This window comes from Lolium perenne, chromosome 5, assembly GCF_019359855.2.
Source record: "Lolium perenne isolate Kyuss_39 chromosome 5, Kyuss_2.0, whole genome shotgun sequence".
NCBI lineage: Eukaryota > Viridiplantae > Streptophyta > Magnoliopsida > Poales > Poaceae > Lolium > Lolium perenne.
The window spans coordinates 252,482,440-252,502,156 of NC_067248.2; the positions used below are offsets into that span (position 1 = coordinate 252,482,440).

Genomic DNA, 19,717 nt, shown 5'->3' on the forward strand with positions numbered 1-19,717 from the left:
AAAAACTTCGGCAGAGCAAAATGTTCGAGTGGTACAACTTGAGTCTACGCACGGATTGCAAGCATCCGTACCTAGACTCGGGGGCTACTCCCATCGGGAGCGCTGACGCGCACCCGACAGAAGAAGAAGATGCTGATTCAAGGAGAACAAGAACAATCAAGGAGAAGAACATTAAAAGAAGACATGCTTCAGTCTCTACCCGAACTATGTTCGGCTAGACACTCGGGGGCTACTGACGTGGGCATTACCCTTCGGGTAACCGACATTGCCCTATCCAGTATTAACTAGTTGGAGGCCCATAAAGGCACTTGGAGGCAAGACGGGCCACCTGGATGGCGCACCAGAAGATTCCTTGGCGGGCAAGACAAGGAAGCTGTCGAACAAGGAAAGATTAGATTTAAAACTACTGTAAACCTAGTCGTACTCGGTTAGACCTCTTGAGACCTGGCCTCATATATAAAGGCCAGGAGAGGGGCGGCCGAGGGACAATCAATCTTAGCAGTCTAGCCACCAAAAGTCTAGAGCTAGGTCGCCGCAGCACTTAGCCTCTCGACGAGATCTCAGCCGAACTATTCGGCACCCCATTGTAACCCAATATCATTATAATCAAGAACTGACAGGCAGGACGTCAGGGTTTTACCTCATCGAGGGCCCCGAACTTGGGTAAATCGCTCTCCCCGCTTGTCTGTGAATCGATGTCTCGTGTCAGCTTGCAGGATTCCATCAACCCTAAGCCCCAATCGGAGGGCATTGCCGAGGAGTACCCTCGACACCCGCAATTGGCAAACGAATACACGATGTATTCCCCTAGGCCCATAAAGGTGAAGTGTCATGTAGTCGACGTTCACATGACACCACTAGAAGAATAACACCACAACTTAAATATCAAACCATTGAATATTACCCAACATAATTCACTACTAACATTTAGACTTCACCCATGTCCTCAAGAACTAAACGAACTACTCACGAGACATTATATGGAACATGATCAGAGGTGATATGATGATGAATAACAATCTAAACATAAACCTTGGTTCAATGGTTTCACTCAATAGCATCAATAACAAGTAGTAATCAATGCCGGGCGAGTTTCCCCTATCAAACAATCAAGATTCAACCCTAGATGTTACAGCGGTGACGAGGTGCAACGGTGGAGATGGCGGTGATGATGATGGAGATGATGGTGATGATGATCCCAATGATGTCCAGCTCGATGACGGTGACGATGGCGTCGATTTCCCCCTCCGGGAGGGAATTTCCCCTGCAGATTTCAGCCTGCCGGAGAGCTCTTTTCTCTCTGGTGTTTTCCGCCCCGCAGAGGCGGCTGTGACTCTTCGCGACTATCCTCTGGAGCTTAGGTTTTCGGGACGAAGAAGTACGTGAAGGAGAGGCGGCCGAAGGGGGCTGTGGGCCCCCTCCCCACAAGGCGGCGCGGCCAGGCCAGGGCCCGCGCCGGCCTATGGGGGGGCCATGGCGGCCCTTCTCGGTCCCTCCTTTTGGCTGGCTTCTTCTTCGGTAAAAATAATATATTCGGTGTAATTTCCGTCAATTGTTGATCTTCCGAAATATTGCATTCTGACAGTGCTTTTTCCAGCAGAATCCTGACTCCGGTGAGCGATCCTCCAATAATCATGAAACATGCAAAATAGATGAAATAACATAAATATCATCTCTAAATATGAAATATATCAATGAATAACAGTAAATTATGATATAAAATAGTGATGCAAAATGGACGTATCAGTTGGCAAGCTAGCTGTAGTAGTGTCCTAATACGTTTAGCTGAGAGTCAGGTTAGGTAATAGCTGGCTAGTTTGGTATGTACAATGTAGTACATGTCTGGTCACGCTAGTTCGAGTAGGTTAGGCACTGTGTCACCGGATTTATAATTCCGTGAGATTGCAAAAATTAAAGAGACAATTAGAGGTTGTGATACCCACCCTTAGCGCAACCGCACAGTAGTAGGTCCAACCCGTGTTACTTTAGGTCAGCATTGATGAGGCATGCAGAGCAGTAAAAGCTGGCTACTCTGGAGAGACAGCTTGGTGCACCAGGGGGTTTGCAGATGTGTCAGGATATTAGACTTTGCCTAGCTATGAGATGTTTGAATCTATATGCACCATCGAACGGCTGGGAGAGGGGGGGGGGGGGGCACTACCCACCGGTGGCAACACCATATTTACCATATTATAATAACCACTTTATTATTGCCTCTTGGGCACATCTCCAACACACCTGGCTACATCAAAATCAAAACACCACAGAAAAGCATAAGGTGATTTCCAGAGCATGAATTTCAGAACAATGACCAACCTATCAACATACATAGCCGCCCCACAACACATAAGAAATCCTAGAATATCAAAAATAGCACTGCAAACACATTTGCAGAACTCATGTAATTTAATTAAAAAAAAGTACCAGAGTATCAGAAATTCAGAAATAAACGGTAACAAAGGGGCATGAGGCCAACAAATGGCAACCATCTCAGTGATGGTAAGCTGGAGGTTGAACAAGACCGTCAGCATTTGCTGGTCGCACGCACTCATCGTATTTCTTCAGTGACACGGTCTATGATCTTAACCAATGATACAAAAACAACAATCAAATCCTTAATAAACAAGCTGTCCCAGCTACATTAAGGTGAAAATCGACACACCAAGCTACCTCCAAATCAAACAGCACAAAGACATATTAAGGTGGATTTCAGAGAACTAAACAAAAGTGGCCCAAACTCAAATCCCAGACTAAAAACATGACTACATGAATAGGAATCATCAATCAACAAATTCCAGCAGGTGCTTATTCACACGCATGATATAAACCTACATGAATAATTAACAAAAAAACACAAAACAACAATCAACATCCTTGCCATTATAACTCCTATCTGTTTTATTCCTAGCTATTATAGTAACATCCTGCTATTATTTAGTTCATGGCCAATTTTAAGTAATTGCACATGTTGGTACTTTTCCTGCTCTATAGCTTTTGGCATCGTAACTTCTATATTTGGTTTACATTCCATGCTCTGTAGATCTAGCCATCATAACTTTATCTTGCTCAGTCATTGATACGTCTCCAACGTATCTATAATTTCTTATGTTCCATGCTAGTTTTATGCCAATAACTACATGTCTTATAGGCACTTTATATCATATTATGGCATTTATTGGACTAACCTATTAATAGTTGCAAAAGTGCACAATGTTCTTGTTTTACACTTTGTTGTATAGGAATTACATGGAAATTGACAAGAACTCAAAAGGAAACCTTGTTGGAGTCGAATTGGAACTTTCATTAAATCTGTCTGAAAAACTTATTTTAAAAATCGTCAGTTTTTGACCCGAAGACGACGTCATATTGAAAAAGCGTAGTCACGAAAGTTGTGGGGAATTTTGAGAGAATTGATCTGGACTTAAAATTCGTCCAAATCGGAGTCCGGACGGCCGAGAAAAGCCCGTTTTACTGAAGCCCAAAATCTGATGACGGGAATCCGACGGGAATCCGAACTTCCATATAAAGAGGAGAACCCTAGGTCTTGGAGGACCACGAATTTTCCTCCTCCCAAGCCGTCATCTTGGAGGGGAGGACCAGCACCATTGCAGCACCATCCACAAGTAAGAAGGGGGGCCAAGAAGCCGCTGCCCCCTAGGGCCGCCGCCGCCCCAAGGCCACCGCCGCCCCTAGGCCGCCGCCGCCAGCTCCGTGGCTGCCTCCTCCACCATCTTCGCGGGGCTGGACCTCTCCATCAACACCACCATCAAGCTCCTCATCACCATGTCCATGTGTGAGTAGTCTCCCTTGGGGCTGAGGGCTCTACCGGTAGCTATGTGGTTTCATCTCTCTCTCCCATGGTGTGATCTTTATGTGGTCATGAGCTTTGTATCACTATTAATCTATGTGCTACTCTAGTGATGTTATTAAAGTAGTATATTCCTCCTCCATGATGTAAAGTTGACAGTGTGTGCATCATGTAGTACTTGGCGTAGGTTATGATTGTAATCTCTGGTAGATTATGAAGTTAACTATTACTATGATAGTATTGATGTGATCTATTCCCCCTTTCATAGCTATTGGTGACAGTGTGTATTCTATGTTAGTACTAGGTCTAAATTGCAACGGTCTATTATGCACTCTAGAGGTTACTTTAATATGAACTCCGGATTCACTCTACACGGTGTGATGGTGACAGTGTGCGCATCGTGTGTGATTCCTTTATGAAGTTGTGGAGCTTGTTTACTCCGGCTTGAGGTGTGCTTTGTAGCCCTACACAATGAATGGTGTTTGTTATCCAACAAGAGAGTGTTAGAGAGTAGCATTTATTTATTCAGTTATGTGATCATTGTTGAGAGTGTCCACTAGTGAAAGTATGATCCCTAGGCCTTGTTTCTAAGCATTGAAACACCGTTTCCAACAAGTTCTGCTACATGTTCGCTTGCTGCCATCTTTATTTCAGATTGCAATTACTACTTACAATCATCCATATTATTTGTATTTCACTATCTCTTCGCCGAACTAGTGCACCTATACATCTGACAAGTGTATTAGGTGTGTTGGGGACACAAGAGACTTCTTGTATCTTAATTGCAGGGTTGCTTGAGAGGGATATCTTTGACCTCTACCTCCCTGAGTTCGATAAACCTTGGGTGATTCACTTAAGGGAAACTTGCTGCTGTTCTACAAACCTCTGCTGTTGGAGGCCCAACACTGTCTACAGGAATAGAAGCGTGCGTAGACATCAAGCTATTTTCTGGCGCCGTTGCCGGGGAGGTAAGGTAAAAGGTATTCACATCCTCCGACTACTAAGCTATTTCCTAGCACTGTTGCCGGTGTGTGAGTGCTCGAAGCTATTTCCTTTAGATTCTGCAATTATATCTTTTTGTCTCTTGTTTTTATTTCACTAGTTAGGCTTAATGGAAAACAACAACAAAATTAGAGATCTTTATGAAATTTATATTGAATTAAGACATGAGGTGTTTGAAGAGAAAATTAAAAAACCTATGGAACTTTATATGCATGCTAATGGCAATGTTATTAGTATGAATGCTTTGAACACCATTGTTGCTAATGCTATGGAAAATTCTAAGCTTGGGGAAGCTGGTTTTGATGAGCATGATATTTTTAGTCCCCCAAGCATTGAGGAGAAAATTTACTTTGATGATATTTTACCTCCTATATATGATGATTACAATGATGACTATCATATTTTCAGTCCACCTACTATTGAGGAGAAAATTAATTATGATTACAATATGCCTCCTATATATGATGATTATGGTGATAATAATAATAATGATAGCTATTTTATTGAATTTGCTCCCACTACAATTAATAGTAATGACTATGCTTATGTGGAGAGTAATAATTTTATGCATGTAGCTCATGATAAGAATGCTTTATGTGATAGTTATATTGTTGTGTTTGTTCATGATGCTACTGAAAGTTATTATGAGAGAGGGAAACATGGTTATATGCATCTTAATAATATTAAGTTTTCCCTCTTTATGTTGAGAATCTTGAAGTTGCGCTTGTGTTGCCTTTCTATGCTTGTTGAATTATGCGCACATGACTTGTTTATTTACAAGATTCCTTTTCATAGGAAGTGGGTTAGACTTAAAAGTGTTTCTTATTTGCTTTTGATGCGACTCTTTTGCTTCAACTCTTATTTCTTGCGAGAGCATCATTAAAATTACTGAGCCCATCTTAATGGCTATAAACAAAGCACTTCTTGGGAGATAACCCATGTTTTTGTTTTGCTACTGTTTTGTTGTGTCTTGGAAGTTGTTATTACTGTAGCAACCTCTCCTTATCTTTATTTTATTGTATTGTTGTGCCAACTAAAGTCTTTGATAGAAGGTTGATACTAGATTTGGATTTCTGCGCAGAAACAGATTTCTAGCTGTCACGAATTTGAGTAGGTCCCTCTGTAGGAAACTCAGAAAAATCTGCAAAAATTCATGAGTAATCCTCAGATATGTACGCAACTTTCATTCAATTTGAGCTTATTCATCTGAGCATGTTAAGTGCCTAGAAAAAAATCGTCTTTACGGACTGTTCTGTTTTGACAGATTCCGTCTTTTATTTTGCATTGCCTCTTTTACTGTGTTTGAGTGGATTTCTTTGCTCCATTAAATTTCAGTAACCTTGGATAATGTCCAGAAGTGTTGGGAATGATTGTGTCCTTGCTGAACATGTGAATTTTTGATTATGCACTAACCCTCTAATGAGATTGTTTTGAGTTTGGTGTGAAGAAAGTTTTCAAGGATCAAGAGAGGAGGATGATATAATATGATCAAGTAGAGTGAAGAGCCTAAGCTTGGGGATGCCCCCGTGGGTCACCCAAGCATCAAGAAGACTCAAGCATCTAAGCTTGGGGATGCCCAAGACATCCCCTTCTTCATCGACAACTTATCAAGTCACCTCTAGTGAAACTATATTTTTATTCTGTCACATCTTATGTGCTTTATTTGGAGCGTCTGTATGTTTTTATTTTTGTTTATGTTTGAATAAATCCGGATCCTAACAATCCTTGTATGGGAGAAAGACACGCTCCGCTGTTTCATATGAACACTGGTGTTCTTAGCTTTACTTTAATGTTCATGGTGAAGGTTGAAAACCGCTTCGTTTATTGCTATTTGGTTGGAAACAGAAAATGCTTCATGTGGTAGTTGGTATATTGTCTTGAATAATTTGATACTTGGCAATTGTTTTGAGCTCTCAAGTAGATCATGTTTAAGCTCTTGCATAATGTAGTTTAAACCTATTAGTGAAGAACTACCATAGAGCTTGTTGAAATTTGGTTTGCATGATTGGTCTCTCTAAAGTCTAGATATTTTCTGGTAAAAGTGTTTGAACAACAAGGAAGACAGTGTAGAGTCTTATAATGCTTGCAATATGTTCTTATGTAAGTTTTGTTGTACCAGTTCATACTTGTGTTTGCTTCAAACAACCTTGCTAGCCAAATCCTTGTACTGAGAGGGAATGCTTCTCGTGCATCCAAAACCTTGAGCCAAAACTTATGCCATTTGTGTCCACCATAACTACCTACTATGTGGTATTTCTCTGCCATTCCAAAGTAAATTGCTTGCGTGCTACCTTTAAAATTTCATTCCTTGTCTTTGCAATATATAGCTCATGGGAAAATAGCTTAAAAACTATTGTGGTAAAGAATATGTCTTATGTATCTTATTTCTCATAAGTTGCTTGTTGAGCGGTAACCATATTTCTGGGGACGCCATCAACTGTTACACTTTTGTTGAATATCATGTGAGTTGCTATGCATGTTCGTCTTGTCTGAAGTAAGGGTGATTTGCCATGAGTTGAATGGTTTGAGTATGCATATTGTTAGGGAAGAACATTGGGCCGCCAACCAAAGCCATGTATCATGGTGGAAGTTTCAACTTGGACATTAATCCTCAATCTCTTATGAGAATATTATCTATTGTTGAATGCTTAGGCATTAAAGAGGAGTCCATTATCTGTTTTCTATGTTGTCCCGGTATGGATGTCCTCAAGTTGAGATCTATCAAAAACGAGAAATCAAATGCGATCTATCTCCTTGGACCTTTGTACAGGTGACATAGAGGTACCCCTTTGTGACACTTGGTTGAAACATATGTAATGCAATGATAATCAATGGAAATCCGAGCTAATTTGGACAAGGTGCGGGCACTATTGGTATTCGATGCATGAGGCTTGCAACTTATAGGAGGTTTTATGCATAACACATATGAATTATTACTACCGTTGACAAAATTGTTTCTATGTTTTCAAAATAAAAAGCTCTAGCACATGAGTAATCACTGCTTCCCTCTGCGAAGGGCCTTTCTTTTACTCTATGTTGAGTCAGTTTACCTACTTATTTCTGTCTTAGAAGCAAACACTTGTGTCAACTGTGTGCATTGATTCTTACATACTTGCTTATTTGCACTCATCATATTACTTTGTGTTGACAATTATCCATGAGATATACATGTTGAAGTTGAAAGCAACAGCTGAAACTTATATCTTCCCTTGTGTTGTTTCGAAACCTTCTATTAAGAATTTACTACTTTATGAGTTAAATTTTATGCAAGACTTATTGATGCTTGTCTTGAAAGTACTATTCATGAAAAGTCTTTGCTATATGATTCAGTTGTTTAGTCATTATCTTTACCATTGCTTTGAATCACTTCATTCATCTCATATGCTTTACAATAGTATTGATCAAGATTATATTGGTAGCATGTCACTTCAGAAATTATTCTTGTTATCGTTTACCTCCTCGAGGACGAGTAGAACTAAGCTTGGGGATGCTTGATACGTCTCCAATGTATCTATAATTTCTCATGTTCCATTCTAGTTTTATGCCAATAACTACATGTCTTATATGCACTTTATATCATATTATGGCATTCATTGGACTAACCTATTAATAGTTGCAAAAGTACACAATGTTCTTGTTTTACACTTTGTTGTGTAGGAATTACATGGAAATTTACAAGAACTCAAAAGGAAACCTTGTTGGAGTCGAATTGGAACTTTCATTAAATCTGTCTGAAAAACTTATTTTAAAGATCGTCAGTTTTTGACCCGAAGACGACGTCATATTGGAAAAGCGTAGTCACGAAAGTTGCGGGGAATTACGAGAGAATCGATCTGGACTTAAAATTCGTTCAAATCAGAGTCTGGACGGCCGAGAAAATCCCATTTTACTGAAGCCCAAAATCTGATGACGGGAATCCGACGGGAATCCGAACTTCTATATAAACAGGAGAACCCTAGGTCTTGGAGGACCACGAATTTTCCTCCTTCCAAGCCGTCGTCTTGGAGGGGAGGACCAGCACCATTGTAGCACCATCCACAAGTAATAAGGGGGGCCAAGAAGCCGCTGCCCCCTAGGGCCGCCGCCGCCCCAAGGCCGACGCCGCCGCCCCTAGGCCACCGCCGCCGGCTCCGTGGCTGCCTCCTCCACCATCTTCGCGGGGCTGCATCTTTCCATCAACACCACCATCAAGCTCCTCATCACCATGTCCATGTGTGAGTAGTCTCCCTTGGGGCTGAGGGCTCTACCGGTAGCTATGTGGTTCATCTCTCTCTCCCATGGTGTGATCTTTATGTGATCATGAGCTTTGTATCACTATTAATCTATGTGCTACTCTAGTGATTTTATTAAAGTAGTCTATTCCTCCTCCATGATGTAAAGTTGACAGTGTGTGCATCATGTAGTACTTGGCGTATGTTATGATTGTAATCTCTGGTAGATTATGAAGTTAACTATTATTATGATAGTATTGATGTGATCTATTCCCCCTTTCATAGCTATTGGTGACAGTGTGTATGCTATGTTAGTACTCGGTCTAAATTGCAACAGTCTATTATGCACTCTAGAGGTTACTTTAATATGAACTCCGGATTCACTCTCCACGGTGTGATGGTGACAGTGTGCGCATCGTGTGTGATTCCTTTATGAAGTTGTGGAGCTTGTTTACTCCGGCTTGAGGTGTGCTTTGTAGCCCTACACAATGAATGGTGTTTGTTATCCAACAAGAGAGTGTTAGAGAGTAGCATTTATTTATTCAGTTATGTGATCATTGTTGAGAGTGTCCACTAGTGAAAGTATGATCGCTAGGCCTTGTTTCTAAGCATTGAAACACCGTTTCCAACAAGTTCTGCTACATGTTCGCTTGCTGCCATCTTTATTTCAGATTGCAATTACTACTTACAATCATCCATATTACTTGTATTTCACTATCTCTTCGCTGAACTAGTGCACCTATACATCTGACAAGTGTATTAGGTGTGTTGGGGACACAAGAGACTTCTTGTATCTTAATTGTAGGGTTGCTTGAGAGGGATATATTTGACCTCTACCTCCCTGAGTTCGATAAACCTTGGATGATTCACTTAAGGGAAACTTGCTGCTGTTCTACAAACCTCTGCTCTTGGAGGCCCAACACTGTCTACAGGAATAGAAGCGTGCGTAGACATCAGTCGTTGTTACAAAAATTATGGCCTGCTACTATGTTGTTTGTGCCAATTTTTTACTCCATGAACATGTTGGCTTGCATTCCCTGTACTACAGGTGATGCCATTGTTTTGTTTCTAGTTCATTGTAAGCTAACAAAGTAAGGACTTAGTTTGACATGCTATCACTCTGCTAACTAGCCCGTAGTACAAATAAACTTGTCATACTACTAGATAATAATTTTGTGTGCCATCTTGTTCTTCAAAAGCTGCATTATTGACTTGTTTCTCTGACTTGGCATGACGCTCACATATGGAATGCTGAACATATTGGTTTGCATTCCCTCTTATACAAGTTCACAGGTGATCCCACTATATTCTGTATCTGGTCCATCCTAAGCTCTAGCATTAACTATCCTCTATGTGTTGCTCATTACAAGTTTATAAACATCTTGATTTGCATCCCCTTAACTATAAGTTCAGGAGTATTATTTAGTTCACGGTCAATTTGAAGTAATTGCACTTGGCACATGTTGGTTCACATTCCCTCCTCTTTAGCTTTTGCCATCGTAACTTCTATATTTGGTTTACATTCCCTGCTCTGTAGATGTAGCCATCATAACTTCATCTTGCTCCGTCATTGTTACAAAATTTATAGCCTACTACTATGTTGTTCATGCCAATTTTGTACTCCCTGAACATGTTGGTTTGCATGGGACTCGACAATAGTAAGTCTGTTGTTTCATTCTAACGTGCTCTGTTATATTGGTTGTTGGTATGCGGCATGCACTCTTTGTTTTCTTATTGTGCGCATTACAATGATCTTGTTATAACGACGAAATGATGAGTTCCAAATTCTTTGGCAAACAATATTGTAGTGTCTTTGCCTTTTCATTGTTGTTGTCTTAACTTGTAATGTCTTTGTTTCAGATATAGGTGGTGCATGGACAACTTAAAAGATTGCCGAATCGCTTCATTGTATTGCTAGGTTTAATTACCATTCAATTTCTCTGGGTTTTGTAATATTTTTTCAAAGCATTGCAGCTGATGTAATATTTAGTTAGTTTTTGTAGTTCTTTTGCGCATTTTTTCTATGGTGCTTGTGGTAAGTGAGGCTATCCGACATAAATCATGTGCTGCGTAAATATTCTCAGTATCTAAATCACAAATTCCCATCCCTTAAACGTCCCAATTAAGCGAAATCACATATATGCCGGCCCGCAAAATCCTAAAGCGCCTATTATGGCGGCATATAAACAACAACTAAACGGGCTGGCCCACTTACTAATTGGGCCAGCCCATTTGATACAAGGTGGACCCCACCAACTAACTAGGCCGGCCCTGTAACAGAAAAGTGGGCCTACGTGCTTATTGGGCCAGCCCATTTGGTAAATGGCCGGCTCGTTAGCACGAAAGTGGGCCCCCACAAACTTATTGGGCCGGCCCGCTAACTCGTTGGGCTAGCCCACCTGATTTACGGTGGACCCCACATACTATCTGGGCCGGCCCGTTAGCATGATAGTGGCCCCCCACAAGCTTATTGGGCTGGCCCACTAACTTGTTGGGCCAGCCCAATTGCTTTTGTGGTGGACCCCTCTTACTAAGTGGGCCGGCCCGTCAGCAGGAAATTGGGCCCCACATGTTTATTGGGTCGGCCCGCCAACCTGTTGGGCCAGCCCACTTGATCTATTGTGGACCCCACTTACTAACTGGGCCGGCCCGGTTACATTAAAGTGGGCCCCACCTGCTTACTGGGCCGGCCCACTATCTTGTTGGGCCAGCCCACTTGCTATACCGTGGACCCCACGTACTAACTGGGCCGGCCCTTTAACAGGAAAGTGGGACCCACCTGTGTTTTTTGGGCCGTTCCACTAGCTTGGTGGGCCAGCCCACTTGATCTATGGTGGACCCCACTTACTAAATGGCCCGACCCGGTAGCAAAAAAGTGGGACCCACATGCTAAATGGGCCGGCCCAATACCTTCTTGGGCCGACCCAATTGCTTCGTGGTGGTCCCCTCATGTTAAATGGGCCGACTCGATAACAGGAAAGTGGGTCCCACATGTCTAGTGGGCCGGCCCGTTTGCCTGTTGACCGGTCAAACGAGTGCATTCGGCCCGGCCCGCGGGCCTAGTGGGCCGGCCCATATAAATTTTGACCAGTCAACCTTAGAGGTTAGGCCCGGCCCACGTAACTAATGGACCAGCCCAGCTGTATAGTTGACCGGTCAAACTAAGTCAGCTGGCCCGACCCGCAAACTAAATGGGTCGGCCCACTTAAGGCGTGGCAGGCCTCGTGTGGGCCTACCATCTACCACGAGGTTTCTGCCGGTTAAAGCCGTTAACTGCCAGTTAACGGCGTCTGCCACGTGTCAGTTTGCACGACGTCAGCGGTCAATGGGCTCCCGAAAACACATCTGCAACGGTCCGATTTTCCGTGGCGGAAGGGCGCCCGAACGCGACGGACCGACAAAAACGTGGTAGGACTTTGCCTGACGCAGTTTGGACCACAGAACCCATATCGTCGGGTTAGTCCCATAGGCGACGAAAAATGGCCCTTAGCGGACGATTTTGGGACGTTGTCTATTTGAACTTTTCTTGTAGTGCATGCTACCTCCAAATCAAACAGCACAAACACATAATAAGGTGAATTTCAGAGAACTAAACAAGCATCCCGAACTCAAATCCTATACTCAAAACATCACTAAACGAAAAGGAATCATCAACCAACAGTTCCAGCAGGTGCTTGTACACATGCATGATATAAACCTGCATGAATCAACAAAAAACACAAGACAAAAGGATAGTCGTGTTTCACTAGATCATGCTTGAGATCGAGACACCCTATTCCAAGTGGAAACTCGCCACCAAAAATCTACAACAAAATAGCGAACGCATGACAAAGTAGGACAGAGAAATTACCCATCTCGCATCCGACGAACTTTACTTGCGCGCTCGAGATTCGCTGGCCTCTTCGCAGATGAACGGCGAGGAGCACAAAAAACACCATTCCCCATCTCCGCTCCCACCTCCGCTGGCGATTGCGGCGTCAACCAACCCCTAGACAGCGGCGGAGCGTGTTGACATGCCCCATCAGCCCCCACCTCCGCCGGGCGAAGACGAGGACACGTCCCATCAGCCCCCACCTCCGACGGGCGAAGACGATGACACGCCCCATCAGCACCCACCTCCACCCGGCGAAGATAACGACGCAAACGAGAATAGGGAGACGAGCAGCGGGGCGCGGGCGAAGGAATGCCGCTCTCCGCCATGGTTGCGCCTCGGCGATGCCAGCGAGGAGAGTGAGACAGGGCACGAGCGAGAATGAGCGGAGACTCAGTTCGGACAAGATAATTGAGAAATATATGAAAAAATAAAATAAACGGGAGACTCCTAACGGGAACAACCTCACGACAACCAAACTAAACGGGCATTGCGCCAAGATTCGGGAAAGAATCTTACGGTCCAAAAAGTAGTTGTTTGTCAATTGAAAAACAGCTAGCTGTTTAATAGGAAAAATGTAAACATAAAGATATGTTGGTATGACTTCTCCTTGTGTTTGATACCGCGATTATTTAGCCGATATAATGGATGCATACTTGTTCTACAATTTTACCCGGGTTACAGACTTCTAAAGGCATGTGCAATGAAAGATCCTCAAAAAAGTGCTTAGAAATATATATATATATATTTATCTAAGCAGCGGTATTTATTTATATATACAGATGCCTAAGTAAACATTCGTTTATACATAAATATAAGGACTAATGTTTAACAAAATTCTTGATTTATTTTCGTAAGCACTTCTCCAAACATTTTGCACTATACATGACCGACTTCCGGGCTACATAATCCACCCGACAACCCAAACCAGAGTAATATACGAATCAGTGTGATTCCAGTACATGCCATGATGTCGCTGGATATTCCTCCAAGATCTTGGAAGCGCTCCTTAAAATCTGTCAAGCCTTCATATGGAAGGTCCGGCAGGAGATCAACGGTGGCCATTGCTTGGTGGCGTGGGATAAGGTGGCCTCCCCTAAGTTTTGGGGCGGTTTAGGCCTCCCCAATCTCAAACTCTTGAATCTTGCCCTCTGTTGTAGATGGGCATGGCTCAAGAAAGTGGATCCGCTTAAGGCGTGGGTCAGGCTCGACATGCTCTTGCTTAGTGTGTGCACTGCGATCTTCGATGTTGCCACATGTTATGTGCTCGGCAATGGTGAGCGAGCCAACTTTTGGAAGGATAGATGCTTAATGGTGATAGGGGTGGCCGACATTGCGCCAAACATGGTGAAGTTGGTCTCCAGGAGGAGAGCTAACTCCCAGTCTATGAAGGATGGTCTGACCGGGTTGTGGTTAAGCAACGTCGGCCCGGATCTGGGGAGTGACACCCTAGTGGAGTTTTTCCTCCTTTGGCAGAGGCTTGCTGGCATCACTCTCGTCCCGGAGCAGGAGGATGTTTTTGTGTGGCGGTGGTCCTGGGACGGCCAGTACTCCTCCAAGTCGCCTTATGAGGCTTTCTTCACGGGTGTAGTGAAAGCCCCCATTTCGGATGAGATCTTGCGCTCTAGGGCGCCTTACAGCTGCAAGTTCTTAGCGTGGCTCGCATTGAACAACCGCTGTTGGATGACTGATAGATTGGGAGGTCGTGGCCTGCCCTGCGGCCTACCCCCTTTGTGACCAGGAGCCGGAGACGCTACACCACCTGCTCCTTAGGTGTGTGGTGGCGAGGGAGGTTTGGGCCTGGGCTCTGAGGAGATGGGGGATGCTGGAGTAGCTCCTGGATGGAGACTCGGGGCTGATTGAGTGGTGGACGTCTCGCCCTTGCCTTGCGGTGCACAAGAGAGACATGTGGACGGCGATCATCCTCATCTCTTGGTGCATCTAGAGGCACTGAAATGATGTGGTTTCAATGGAGCGAAGCCCTCACAGATGACCATTAACGAGAAGATCAAGGTGGAGTACGGTAGGTGGCATCGGGCGAACCTTTTTCGCGGCGTCGTTTTCTCCTTTCCCGAACCTGTAGGTTTACGTGGCAGTACGGAGAGTAAGTTTATGTGGGGAGCTGCCACTCCTTATTGGCGGCAAAAACTTTGCCTTTTTTCTTAGAGTGGACTTTTGGAGCAGGTGCTTGGTGAGCACTCGTATCCATACCATGCATACTGCATCAAGATTCGTGCAAATTCTTTTTGTTCCCCTCTCAAATAATTTCTCATTTTTGTATCTCTCACACCATACATTGTTTGAATAATTTTGTTTGCAGATCACTTAAACATAACAATTGGAACATGGGAAAAATATTTTGGAATTTTTTATTAATTGTGTATATATATATTTAAAGAATTTATTTTGAATTTTAAATAATTTGAAATTTAAAATTGCACAAAAAATTCCAAACTATTTTTTCCCCATTCTATTTGTTATCTTCAAGTGACTTGCAAAAAAATAAAATAAAATAAATATATAGAGAACATAAAAAGCAAAAGTCAAAATAAGAGGAGGTGCGCAGAGCGCACCTGCGCTCTTGCAGTTTTCCCTTTTTTTCTATATGAACGAGTGTCTAATCATCATCTAGCTGAAAATGAAATTGGGTTCAAGTCAGATTTTCCCTAGGCCAATTTATTCCCACGTTCAGTCCATTTCTGTTGTAAGGCTCAGTCCAGTTTCATTCCCCACTCAGTCCGGCCCAAAAACCATCAGTCCGGTTTTTTTTCTGGTTTTTTCAGTCCGGCTGTAGCTTCTTGGGCCTTGCAACTACAGCCAGGAACTAGGCCTTGCAAACCACTTCTAACAAAATACATCTCCACGTCACCTTTCTTCTTCTTCTTCCTCCTCACGCAAAGTATCTGGGAAACAGTGGCAACGCCCCGGCCGCTGGGAAAAAAGCGATCAGAAAAGGAAGTAGATCTGGAAGAATAGAGGGAAAGACCAAGAGAGATCCAAAGAAGCATGGATGGCAACGAGGGAGGGACCTACGTGGACATGGAGAACGTTGCTACTGGGAAGGCCTTTGGATCTACTCCCGTCTCAGTACAGGTGTGTCTCCAACACCTCTTCATCCATCTCCTCTTTTTAGTGCAACTGTGTTTGTCGATCAAATCATGTACCTGACTTGCTCAAATTAAAAAATTGAAAGATAACACAAGTCTGCTTAGTTCAAATCAGCACATGTGGTGACAAACTAACTAGTTCAAGATTAAAATCTTGGCAGCCATATCATCATGGAAACTGAACTCACAAAATCTGATTAACATTCTGTTCAATGAACTGATATATATGATTAAAAACATCAAAAAAAAGCAACGGATCACTCACTTTTGGTTATCATACTGCACATTCTCCGTTCTCTGGCAACCGTGGAAGGCCTTCCAATATCTGAAAATAAATGAATTGCAAACTAAGAAAAGGAAAACTGAAGAAGCAGAAAGCTTATTTAGACTGATGATGTAAACATGGATGCAGATAGTGACATGATTTCATATAAAAAACAGTGAGTTGAAGTTAGCAAATGACCAGATCTAAAAATATGCCAGTGCCATTTTGTAGGCAAAATTGAAGAAAGAGACTGAAGTAGTAGACAAATCAGAGAAAATAAAGAGCAGGAGAGAGCAAAAACTGAATGAGAGGCCTAAGCTGAGGCTGAGATAAAACTGAGCAAATTTAACTGAAATACTGATATTGACAAACAATGACTAAGAAAATTAGACAGAGAAATAGTGAATGACTTGTCACGTCGCGCCGCAAGGCAAGCAACGGCTACTAGCTAGACTAGGAGCAAGGCACTGGCACTTATTCTTTCTTCTTATATGCCTGGGAGTACTCCTTCTGCCACTGCAAAGAAGAAAGTATTTAGAATATTTACGGAGAATGCCTGGGAGTACTCCTTCTGCCAAGGCTAATTACTACCTGAATCCATCTGGATCTGCACCTTCCAGTACACGAGCATGCAAAATCCTCTCACCTCTTCTCCTTTACATGTATATCTGATCTTCTTCTTCCTCAAATTAGTAATTAGCCTTGATCTGCAAAAGAGGGAGTCTCTCAGTACTTTTGATCTGCAACAGAATAGATCGAATGCACCAAAAGAAATCTCAGACTAAAAAGAACTACGCTGGAATCATCTAATATGTTCATGTGTTGACAAAAAATACTGGCAGTTCCAGATTCAGATATCAACTCCAGAAAAGAAATGAATCAAATCTCCTAAAGAAACTTACTGACAACTATGTAGGAATACCCCTAGATGGATAGCTAGATGGATAATAGTGCAGATGAGGTAGGCATTCTTCAGAATATAGAGAATTTAGAGGAGGCACACAAACTCGGCGCCATATAATGAGAATCATAAACTGCTTGCCTTCTCGCAGCCTATACTCAGAATATAGATGAGACTGAGATGAGTGCGACCAGAGAATGAGAACATACCAGATAGTTTGATACCCTGGCCTCTACTCCAGCTTCATCGGCGTGCCTCAATTACTGTCATTAGCTTCTCCTCATTGCCAACACAAAAGCAATTCAAAAAAGGACCATTTAGCTACAGCCTTTATTTACAAAAAAAACATCCAAAGAAATGATGATGACAGTAACTGAGGCAGCACAGTTAGCAACAGATGATCATGGACAAGGTCAGTGTTACTGACCAATCACGTCGCGCAGAAAAAAAGCCATTGGTGTCTACTAGATGGACTAGGAGCGGGCATCTTCTTCATGCTTCTCCTTTTCCTAGAAATACTCCTTGTCCCTGCAAAAGCCGAGAGACTAAGAGGGACTCTTCTAATGAATAATGACAGACTGGGGACTGAGATAAATACACCGAAACAGAGAAACACTGAAGATAGATAGGATTGAGACAAATAATTTCTCTGCTTGCCTTCTATGCATAGTAAGCTGATCTAGAAATTATAGAAAATCTAAAAATGAGAGATGGAGAATCAGAGATGGAGGTAGCGTACTGAGACAAAGATAAAACTGAAACCAAAATAACTAGTGTACTGAGATATACCATGTCTGGGTGCATGTCTGTAGTGGTGAATGAGATTAGCAAATAATGAAGACTGAGAATGATAAAAATGAGAATGCAATACTAAGACTGATAGAAAACAGAGAATTATCTAGAAAATACTGGATGCCAGAATGAGAGTGAAGACTGAGGCAATGACTGCTCCCGTTTTATGCCAGCTGAAGAATAAAGAAATGAGAAAAATAAAGAATTAAAGAAACGGAGAAACGGAGACTGAAGAATGAAACTGCAAAATGAGAAACGGATAATCAGCGAGAAATGAAGACTTGACACTGATCTTAAACAAAGGCTGAATAATGAAACTGCAAAACCGAGAAACGGAGAATGAGCGAGTAACTGAAGAATAAAACTTAGACTAAAACTGAGAAAAGCAAATAATGAAGACTGAGAATGATAAAAATGAGAATGCAATACTAAGACTGATAGAAAACAGAGAATTATCTAGAAAATACTGGATGCCAGAATGAGAGTGAAGACTGAGGCAATGACTGCTCCCGTTTTATGCCAGCTAAAGAATAAAGAAATGAGAAAAATAAAGAATTAAAGAAACGGAGAAACGGAGATTGAAGAATGAAACTGCAAACTGAGAAACGGATAATCAGCGAGAAATGAAGACTTGACACTGATCTTAAACAAAGACTGAATAATGAAACTGCAAAACTGAGAAATGGAGAATGAGCGAGTAACTGAAGAATAAAACTTAGACTAAAACCGAGAAAAGCAAATAATTCATGAATAAGTGAAAACTAGTGAGGCATGAAGAATGAGGAACAGAGAATGAAGAATGAGCGAGTAACTGAAGACTGAGGAATGATATAAGAAAATAGACTTAAAAATGAAGACTGAGATTCACAGATAAATAATATACTAAGGACTGAGCTAAGCAAATGAAACTGAAGACTGAATTCTGAAGGACAGAGACTATTTTTTTATCCGATTCTATTTCTTTGTTTCCTTTGTTTCTAATCAATTGATATTATATATAAATATGTCTATATGCAGAATGAATCTATGACGGGATCGGGAATCTACAAAACATCAATTGCTATGAACGACGACTTCTTCTTACAGGAAGGATTCACTTACACAGGTCTGCTACTTGGTGATATAACACATCCTGCAGTGTATGAAAAACAAGATGAGCAGGTATTACAATACTAATCAGGAAAAACACAAGTTTCAAAAATTTCATAGTTGCTTCTAATAAAATCTAATCTATCATATTTCTGTGTATGTTGAATATGAAGGATAACATTAAAGATTCTTCTGCTACGATGCTCGGAGACGAAGAGGATAATCCATGGGATGCCAGCATGTTCAACGACATACAGCTAGACGAGGTACAAAAAAAAAGAACCAAATCATATATACATTGTACATTTCCCAAAAAATATGTATACTTTCAAATTATATGTATTGAAAAATATACATTACATGCAGGTATATGATGCTGGAACAATAGACAATCAACAAAAAACAAAAGCTGGGGGATCACATGACAAAGCATCCACAAGTGCAAGCAATGAAAACCAACATAATCCGGAAGAAAATGAAAATATAACTGAAGAAGACATTAACAATTTCATGTCAAATGAAGCGCTAGATGCACAAGGAGTTCACAGAAATGAAGATACGGAAAATGAAGATACGGAAAATGACAGTGCAAGCCAATTGATACCTGAGGTTGGCATGGAATTCCAGACAAGAGAGGAAGCACAAAAGTTCTTCAACTTGTATGCTTACGT

General features: G+C 42.0%; 1 protein-coding gene across 1 annotated transcript; it reads left to right on the forward strand.

Moving 5' to 3' along the window:
• The first annotated feature begins 13,862 nt into the window (after positions 1–13,862).
• Positions 13,863–14,629, forward strand: LOC139831813 (uncharacterized). Its single transcript, XM_071821150.1, has 2 exons — positions 13,863–13,930; positions 14,053–14,629. Exons 1-2 carry the CDS (start codon positions 13,863–13,865, stop codon positions 14,627–14,629), a joined length of 645 nt encoding a protein of 214 aa, XP_071677251.1.
• The last annotated feature ends 5,088 nt before the right edge of the window (positions 14,630–19,717 follow it).